General features: G+C 45.7%; 1 protein-coding gene across 1 annotated transcript; it reads left to right on the top strand.

The window, feature by feature from the left end:
* Positions 1 to 3,532: 3,532 nt before the first annotated feature.
* On the top strand, positions 3,533 to 7,906 carry WDHD1 (WD repeat and HMG-box DNA binding protein 1). The gene has a single exon (XM_069610250.1). The coding sequence runs from the start codon at positions 3,689 to 3,691 to the stop codon at positions 7,067 to 7,069; it is 3,381 nt and encodes a 1,126-aa protein (XP_069466351.1). The 5' UTR covers positions 3,533 to 3,688; the 3' UTR covers positions 7,070 to 7,906.
* The last annotated feature ends 2,532 nt before the right edge of the window (positions 7,907 to 10,438 follow it).

Below are 10,438 nucleotides of genomic sequence, written 5' to 3'. Positions count from 1 at the left end.
AATGGGAAGAATCCCATAGGAATATATTCACGGTCGAATATAAAAGTAGTATCCACTGCCACCAGCCAAAACTCGACGAGGGGGGATGGGACAGTGCCCCCTCGAACAACAGACCCAGGGGAAATCGAATCACCCCTACTCGTACGTCCACAATAGGATGGTTTGTACTAGTTCTGTTAGTAAATTTAGGTCTAGTAAAGCCAATGGTGACTTTACATGCCCTGGGAGACAGTTGTCAGTCCCAGGATATGGAGTCTATGGTGGGGATCCTCTAGGACACCCCAGTGTTACGGCACGGAGGGTGCGGTGTAACACACAGAGCAAAACACATGAGGCCCTATGGAGTAAAAGACCCCATAGCCCATAGAACACATAGACATTCAAAGGAATCAACCACATTCATATCCAAGAGTGGGAGGAAAAGAGTCTCACTCTTGGCAGGATGAAAAAAACAAACTCCAGAAATCCAGCAAAGCTGCTGGGGGACTCACTAGGTTAGGAAATTCAGCCTAAACAGAGAATTCTCCCTAACATCGGCCGCAAGACTCGTCACCTCCGCGACGGGCTCCCGGCCGGCGGCAGCGCTCAGATCGAGAGGAGGAGCACTCGGTGTCTGAGCGGGCGAGCCTCGCGGGTCCAGAGGGAAGGAACTGGGTGCCTCATCCTTGTTCTCGCCCTCAGAAGCTTCCTCCTCGGCGGCGGTGTGATTCGCAGGGTAAGTTGCTGGGTCCTCCACCGGCAAGACTTAAGGGCTGGTGGGGCCCGATATGCTGTTTTCTGGGGCAAGGGGAGATGAAATAAGTTCATCTTTTGCACCGTTGAGACGTGTTTAATAACTTCGACCGCCACCCCTGCCATTGCTGGTTGATCACTCCCCTCACTATGGCTGTACTGTTCCGATGATGTTAGGGCTGAGGGAACTTCTTTCAAGCCAATAAAGACTTCAGTATAGTCTGATTGGTGTTTACTGGAGTCCGACGGCACCGTGGCTTCAAGTAATTTGAAGTTTAATTGTGCTTTATTGGTCTTCTTAGAGGACGCTTTTCTTACGCGGCTCACCGGCTTCAAGGGGCTGTCCTCAATCCGGGTCCGCTAACTCCGAAGCTGGTGCCCCTCACTACCTATTTCACAGGCCAACATCTCAGGACCGAGCGGGCCGCGGAGCGGCCGCGGAGCGGCCGCGGAATGCCGTAGACTGCGAACACCTCAGCGAGCAGCTCCGCGGCCACTCCGCGGTTGGAATGAGTTTAAGAAGGCTGTGTTGGTCACACCTCCAACCACAGACTGGAAGAAACTGGAGACTGCCGTATAGCCGTAGACTGCGAGCACCTCAACAAACAGCTCTGCCAATAGCCTATACCTAGGCATGCCTGAACGACTCCTAAAAAAACTACAACGCATTAAAAACGCGGCAGCCAGACTACTTCTGAAACTACCCCGAAGAGAACACACTGCACCAGCGCTGAAAACCCTACATGGGCTACCAATAAAACAACAAATAAAATTCAAAACAATGTGCATTACGCACAGAGCAGTACACAACGAAGGCGCTGAGTTCCTAAGAGACAAACTACGCCTACATCAACCAACAAGAACGCTCAGATCAAGCATGGACATCCGCTTGGAACCGAAGCCCTACAACAAAAGAAAACTTGGAGGATCCTCCTTCTCTTACCAAGCCCCAAAAACCTGGAACGACCTTCCAAAGTACACACGTAACACAAGAAACCACCTATTATTCAGGAAATTACTCAAAACCTGGCTCTTCACGTCATAACTAGAAAGACTGGCCACAGGGGCACCGACATAACTAAAAACATCAATGAACGTAGAGCGACCGCGATACACACCGATCAATCAATGGGAAAAGCTGAGGTAAATATCCCACGGCACATAGAGGACCAAACGGGAGACAGTCGCAATACGACCAAAGATAGTAAACATAGCAAACTAAGACAGAAAGACTAGAACGAATCATCAAGAGGACCATGACCTTAACTATGACCTTCCCCAACAGCCCTAAGAACAAAACATAGAGAGGGAAAGGAAGCACTGCATCACGGACCCCAATGCAATGGGTGAGAAACAGAATGTTTCATCACTACACACTGTCCACCAATACAAAGCAGGAAGCACAATGCCCCACCACACAAAACTACAACTAAACAACAGTTCCAAGGATGTTCACCCCACGGAAATCAAAGAACCAGTCAGGACAGAAGGATACGAACGTCTGAATACACACGTTCACCAAGACGGATCCACTAGGACAACACTTCAACACAACCCCGACCCTGAACCATTCAAAGCATTAACCGACTGGGGTACACAAGATCACCTGAGAATAGATATCACCCGCCCAGTCCCACACCTGAAGATTAGGTTCAGACGCACCCACCAATCCAAACTATACTCAATAGGATAGAGTTGGATCAGCGCAACACCGCCAAATCGAGTCGGCCCATGAGGAACCAGCAACATCCGAACCCACAGGTATACAACTCTAACGGAACAATAAATACCTGAACCAGGATACAGACCCCACTAACCCAACCCTCAATCTTCTGCATACTTAAACCCACACAGCCATCTCTCTCCCAGCAACCCGCACGCACTTTACCACACCGCATCAACAACACATAAACTTCACCCACAACATTCGAGGCCTTCATCCGATCCGATACTAGCACCAAAGCCCAGCACTCGGTATATACTGAGCTGAAGCTGCCAACAGCACACCACTTCTCCCACTCGCCTTCTCCCCTCCTCCGACTAACCCTACCCCGCCCTTCCTGTTTACAGATCTGCCAGAGCGCCTGGGGACCAATTCCGTTGGCGACGGTTTGCTATACAAGTACCACTAACATAACATAAGTAAGCCAAGTGGAAAATAACTTTGTGGTGCTAAATACCTAAATTGCACTATTATTATATACGAAGCAACTCTAGTCATTAGGTGTTTAGCATATTGACGTAAGCTATGAAGTGAATCAGAAACATGCACAGAGCCACAAGTAAGTGCTAATCCAGGGTCATATGCTTTGGTTGTACCAAGCAGACGGTGTTGCAGTATGCACTTAGTTATGTAGGCCACACCACCCCTGTGCTTTTTACATGTTCTTCTTTAGGTGACGCCCATCATGTTTACCACGCCCCCAATTGAATTCCGCCGCCCCCTCCAATTTCTTATCTCACTTAAAGCACTAAGTGTATTAATGTAAACTGGGATACTGGAAATTCGCCTTAAATGAGGAATTCCCGTGCTCGGCCCACTGCACAAAAAAACACCCTCTTGTACATATCGAATCCCCAACGAGACTAACTGTAGACCAAATTTGTTTGAACGGTGCTGTCTAAAGCGCCGACCTCCCCCTCTCCGCCACGACAAGGCGACGGCACGTTCCCACTTGGTCCACGCATTTCAAAGACAAGTTGATGAAGCGCTCAACCTGGGCCACGTGACTTCCCAGATACGCCTGAACGTACAAACCATGTGATGACGAGCCGGCGGAGCGTTGCTAAGGTCCTTTTCTCGGATTGGAAGTAGCCCGCAGTGGCGCGAATCATTCAATATACCACAGCATAACGCACTAAACGCAGTAAGCCTCTCCACCACTTGGCACTTCCCAACTCTTTCTACAGGAGGACCGAGTTACCTAGTAATCCGCAGAAGTGAAATTAGTTGACGATGCCTTCAACGAAGTTACCGATGCGGTATGGACATACAGAAGGTCACACTGATGTCTGCTTCGACGATTCTGGAAGTTGTATTGTGACCTGTGGCAGTGATGGGGATGTTAGAATCTGGCAGAGCCTGGACGACGACGACCCTAAATCTATTAATGTGGGAGAAAAGGCATACTCTCTTACATTGAAGAATGGAAAAATGGTCACTGCGGTTTCCAACAACACTGTCCAGATTCATACTTACCCTGATGGCGCTCCTGATGGCATCCTTACACGGTTCACAAGCAATGCAAACCACGTTGTATTTAATGATGATGGCACCGAGGTGGCTGCTGGCTCCAGTGACTTTTTGGTTAAAGTCGTGCAAGTAAACGACAGCAGTCAACAGAAAACATTCCGTGGGCATGATGCACCAGTCTTAAGCCTTTCCTTTGACCCCAAAAATGTATTTGTGGCTTCCGCAAGCTGTGATGGGTCTGTTCGAGTGTGGAATATTCAAGATCAGAGCTGTGAGATAAACTGGGACTTACTACAGAAGTGCAGTGATGTGGTAAATGCGAAATCAATTTGCAGGCATGCATGGCAACCTAGGAAAGGAAAGCTGCTGGCTGTTCCAGTTGGAACAAATGTTAAACTGTATGAAAGGCAGACCTGGCACATACAAGTTGATCTTTCAGATGACTTCATCACACAGACTTTAAATGTGTTAACCTGGTCCCCTTGTGGCCAGTTTCTCGTTGCTGGATCCGTTGATGGCTGTATTGTTATATGGAACGTACAGACAAAACAGTGCATTGACAGAGTGAAGCATGAGAAAGGTTATACAATTTGTTCCTTGGCTTGGCACCCGAAAGGGGGTCAAATTGCCTACACAGACACTGAAGGAAATCTAGGATTACTTGACAATGTTTGTAAAGGGGGCGAAAATGAACCAGCTACTGAAGTTTCCAAAGCAGCCACAAAAGACTATGATGACCTTTTTGATGGAGATGACGACGATGAGGATTTTTTAAATCATGACCCAATTGAGCCTCAAGATGATGATGATGAAGATGGTCCAATGCTGATTTCAGGACGTACCAGAATCCGTGGGCCAATGCTAGATGATGATGATAACTCTCTGGACATACCATCGCTAAAGCCCAGTATTGATCGTGAAAAGGGCATTGATGATGATGTTGATGAAGCCAGCAGTCTGCGTGCTGTCCCAGTACCTGCACCCCAAAGACCCGTGTATGAGGGTCCAATGCCAACTCCACGCCAGAAATCATTTCAGTCAGGGTCTACTCCTTCTCACCTCATGCATCGCTTCATGGTATGGAATTCTGTTGGCGTGATTCGTTGTTACAATGACGAGCAGGATAATGCCATAGATGTTGAATTTCATGATACATCTGTTCATCATGCTATGCACTTGACAAACACACTCAATCATACAATTGCTGATATGTCCCAGGAAGCTGTTGTGCTCGCATGTACGAGCACAGAAGAACTACAGAGCAAGCTTCAGTGTCTTCATTTTAGTTCCTGGGATACCAACAAAGAATGGACAGTAGATCTGACAAAGAATGAAGACATTCAAGCTGTTTGTCTTGGGCAGGGATGGGTTGCCTGTGCCACAAGTTTGCAACTACTTCGAGTGTTTACAATAGGAGGAGTTCAGAGGGAAATCTTCAGCCTGCTTGGTCCTGTAGTATCAATGTCGGGGCACGGTGAGCAACTTATGATAATGTATCATCGAGGTATGGGTTTTGATGGGGATCAGTGCCTGGGCGTGCAGCTAATGGAGCTAGGTAAGAAAAAGTGCCAGGTTTTGCATGGTGACCCACTTCCGCTGGGAAGGAAAGCCCACCTAACATGGGTAGGCTTTTCGGCTGAAGGTACCCCATGTTATGTCGACTCTGAGGGCATTGTACGAATGCTGAATAGAGGACTTGGCAACACTTGGGCTCCGATTTGTGATTTAAGAGATTACTGCAAAGGAAAGTCTGATCACTATTGGGTGGTTGGCATTCATGAGAACCCACAGCAACTCCGGTGCATCCCTTGTAAAGGATCTAGATTCCCACCCACGCTCCCTCGTCCTGCTGTTGCAGTGTTAGCATTTAAGCTTCCATATTGTCAAATTGCAACAGAGAAGGGACAGATGGAGGAACAATATTGGCGCTCTGTAGTTTTCAACCATCACATAGATTATCTCTCTCAAAATGACTATGAGTTTGATGAAAGTGTGAAAACTCAAACCATGAAAGAACAACAAGAACTTCTAATGAAAATGTTTGCTCTGTCTTGCAAGCTGGAGCGGGAATTTCGATGCATGGAGCTTGCTGAGTTGATGTCTCCAAATGTCATGAACTTGGCAATCAAGTACGCCTCTCGCTCAAAAAGGCTCATTTTGGCCCAGCGACTTAGTGACCTGGCTCTGGAGAGGACTGCAGAGTTGGCAGCAGCTCAAGAAAAGCAGGAAGACGAGCAAGTGGAAGACTTCCGAAGCAGGATAAATGCTGGTTATAGTAGAACCAGCACAGAATGGAGCAAGCCTTCGATTGCGAATCATCGCAATGAGCAAGATATAGAAACTGCTGATGAGCCAGATACGGTTGATGAGCTGCAACCAGAGAGCGATACTGATAAGCAAAAACAAAGGCTTAACCCTTTCAGGAAAAGCGTGAGCTCCTCCGAAGAACCTATGACCAAAAATGAGGACACAGCAGTGTCGGGCAGTCAAGGCAGAGTTAATCCCTTCAAGGTAGCTGCAAAGCAGAACAGCCCAGGGTTCCCAGGAGGTGCAGTTCGTTCTGCTAATATTTTGGACAACATCAACACGTTTTCCAGAAAAGTTGTGACTCCTTCTACTTTGGAACCAAACAAACAGAAATCGGTTGAGATCAAACCCTTGATTCCTAAGCCAAAGTCCAAGCAGTCCCAAGCTACTCTATTCCAGATGGTCACTCCCAAAGCAAACAGTAAAAAGGCAGACGAAAAAGAGAAAAAAGACGAGAATGCCATACCCTCAACCCCAGTGGTCACAACCACAAAACCCAAAACTGGGTTCCAGTTGTGGCTGGACGACAACCGAGCAAGTATTTTGAGTAACAATCTTGAGATGGAAGAATCTGAAGTGATTAAGGAGGGCATGGGCCGATTTAGGATGCTTTCCCCTGAAGAGAGGATGCTCTGGACTGAGAAGGCAAAAGGAGACTCTTCCGGGGATCCCAGTAATTCAGCTGATGCCAAGAAGAGAAAGCGGCCTGCAGATGACAAGGAATGCCAAAAAGATAGACAGGCATCTGAGAGCGAGGATACCGCCACAGCCAAAAAACGTAAACCTTTCGACCAGTCTACAAATAAACTGTCAGCCTTTGCTTTTAAAAAAGATTAACATTTTGTTTATTCTGTCATAAGCCATGTCATCGTTTTTTTGTCTGGATGCAAGGACAAACTCCTCTACCCTTAAGAGACACAATGGGAGAATCAGTCCAAGCTTCTTCCAGGTTTATGCTAAAACAGGGATGCTATCTTTCATATTTGTAATGTACAGCCACTATTTTCTGCGAATTGTTTTGATAAATAAAATTGTATATCTTTAAAGGCAATTTCCCTAATATCCTGAAGTAGACCATACAGGTTTTTTCTTTCATACCACACTTCCCACCTCAAGACGCTCCTGGTACCATGATGTCACTTTATCCTGTTTACAAGTGGTTAGGGAGACTTATTGATATGGTGATCAGATTTTGAAAATAAAAAAACGACGGGACAGGCTACACAAAAGTAGGACTAGCACCGCCATCCCATTCAACCCCCCGCCCCCACTGCCCCTCTCTCCCAGGCTCGCACATTAAAATAAATACAATTTCCAGCACTTCTCTACTTACATATGAGCTACAGATTCGGCTGTGACACTAAGCATGTTAAAAACAAAAGAGCTTTTGCTTTGCTTGTTAACACAGTGAGTGTTTCTTATCCACTTCTGTGGCGCAATCAGTAAATGTGTCTGTCAAAAGAAAGGTTGGTGGTTCGAGCCTACTTTAGGGTGGAAGAGAAACCTACTGACAAAAGTGATAATTGAAAGCAAGCCAACTGTTTATTACCAATGAATGTCAACTTGATTTATTAAATCTCTGCAGTGGTCGACAACCCTTTCCTGAAACCGGGACAGGGTTTTTAAATTAAAACTCTCGGGACAGTCCTGGCAAAACCGGGACTTCTGGATGTACTCGTGGTTACTTGTTTTCTGGCAGGAGTTGCAATCAATGGATATTGCTGGGTTATGTCTGCAAATGACAGTCTGAGTTAATGCAAGCATTTATCTTTTGCATCCTTGTGTGGCTGCCCACTCATGCTCTCTGCTTGTGTATGTAATGTTCCCCTCTGTTCGTGACCCATCCCCTGCTTGAGGGTTTTTGGCCAGCCTTGGCATGGAAAAGCTGTTCAACCACTGCTCTTTTGATTGTATATACTGGTAAGACCCTGGCAACTGATGGACCACTTTTGCTGTCGGTTTTTCCTGAACCTTCCTGTAAGGAAGGAGCTGGAGTTGAAAATCTGTTAATATAATCAATCCCATCTATATATATATATATCTATTTGTATATGTTTCTATTTGACGTGTCTGATATTAATAGTTAAATATTCCTCTTTGGGCCCTTTTGCTATCCAAGCTTTGTGGTAAGGGAAATGCAAACGGTAAGTAGCAGACTGCAAAGAAAAGATGACTGGCTGAGCCATTCACACCTGATATTGGTCATCTTGAGATCATATGTCCAGCTACAGAAAGCTTTTGGGAGTTATTGGCGCGTGTAAATAAAGCAACACATTTGGAAAGGAAGCGCTGTATAGATGATTACTCACACTGCATCTTACATGGGTGACTATAATTGAGAATGCTTTTTCTAGGAATAATGAGAAGTTTTGTAACAGCTGATTTGAGTGCTTTTTCACAGATGCTAGAGTAACACACCATTCCGTATACCTCATAATAAGGGGGTATTGCTTCATTGTGACAGCATTTTACGTGGGTCATCATGAACATTATTTCATTATTTGTGTTATAGCTTAAAATGAGATTTTCACACAAAGAACATTTCAATTGGAAATTTCATAAAGACATTTTAAAGTTTAAAACCAATTAAAAAAAAAAAGGCTATTTACTTACTTTGTAGTCCAACAGTCATGTTTAGTTGTGTCTAATGTAGCGCAACATCTGCCATTTGTATTCATTGTATTTGGTAGATTAATCTGACATGTCTACCAGAAGTATGTACATAGGGCAGTAGTGCAGATGCCGTCAATTTGCAGGTTGCCATAACATAATTACATTTATTGTAATGGTGAGGATGAGCTGTGTAATGCAGCGTTACATAGCAGTGACAGGGAGAGCCATACGGATCTACTGTACATTGTGGCAATGGGCCAGTATTTACAGGTGTACATATAAAGCAAATATACAAGTGTATTACTTGTCTATGCAGGCAGGGTGTTGGGGTCCTTCATGAGTTTTACGTACATATTGGCAATGTGTCTGTATCTAAATGAGTAAAAAGTATGTATATAAAACTACTAGCTTGGCACAAATGCCCCTTCTCCCCATGCGCACAGGACACCATTTCTTACTCTCCATTGGCTAGCAGATTTTGTGGCCTGTGTACATTACTTTTCACAGGGGTGGAGCAGGCATGGGGATTGGATGGGGTTCAAGAGGGGCCCCTGTCTGGTTAGCAGGTGGAGCTTTAGTCTGGCCTTAAATGGTTCCATAGAAAGAACCACTTGCAGGCTGGGGGAAGAGACCCCCAGAGATGGGGATGTGTAGAAAGCGGTGGAAAAGTGGTGAAGCACAAGAGGATATGGGGACTGATTGATTGTTGTGGAACGAAGAACCTGATGGGGAGAGTAAAGCAATGCTGTTAGGAGGGGGTTAGGCACGTGATGAATCTGAAGGTTTTGTCCCTTCTTCAAGTATCTCCCTACAACTGAGACATTTGGCCTCATTGTGAGGTTGGCGGTAACCCTGTAACACTGAATCCGGTGCCACTGGGACATTACAAGTGCTTCTGTCTTGAGTGGAGACAAAATCACTGGCACCGTTGGAGGAGGAGATGCGATATGCCGAGGTGAGCCGTTGGTGTTATTGGGAGGCGGAGCAATGTTGCTGAGGAGAGCCGGATGTGGTGTGGAGAATGACGCAGAAGGAGGTCCACAGGGAGACTCGGGAGAGAAATACACATACTTGCATGAATTAAGCAAGAAACTGGGAACAAGAGAACCAGGAGGGGCCTATAAACCAAGTAAGGAATCATCCCAGGGGGAAACCAGAATCAAACAAGACTAGAATCTTGTATGAGGGGGTGGGGGACGTGTAGTTGGTGGAGAAGGGTTAAGGAAATATCCCTGCATCTACTATCACTGAGAGAATTGACTTTTTTGGAACTTGAGAGTTTATGCTATCAACCTGAGGAAAACCGTTTCTTTGTTTGGAACTCTGATAAGATGGACATGAACTGATAAAGTCATGAGACATGTCTCCTATTAAATAATTCTGGGAACTGAAACTTGGAACAATTACTGGAAATACTGAGAGACTGGAGAGTAAAGAACACTGAGGGCAGCCTATATTGTCCAGTTTCTTTTTTGAGTTGTTGTTTCTAATTGGTATGGCCAGTTTAGAAGTTAGAACTTGAACAATGTACAAGATTAATAATTCTGGCTAATTTTGACGAGCACCCTGGTTTAGTTTGTTAGGTAGGGAGCT

This window comes from Ambystoma mexicanum, chromosome 8 (assembly GCF_040938575.1).
Source record: "Ambystoma mexicanum isolate Mex_15411 chromosome 8, UKY_AmexF1_1, whole genome shotgun sequence".
Taxonomy (NCBI): Eukaryota; Metazoa; Chordata; class Amphibia; order Caudata; family Ambystomatidae; genus Ambystoma; species Ambystoma mexicanum.
This window is presented reverse-complemented; position numbering and strand designations above follow the sequence as displayed.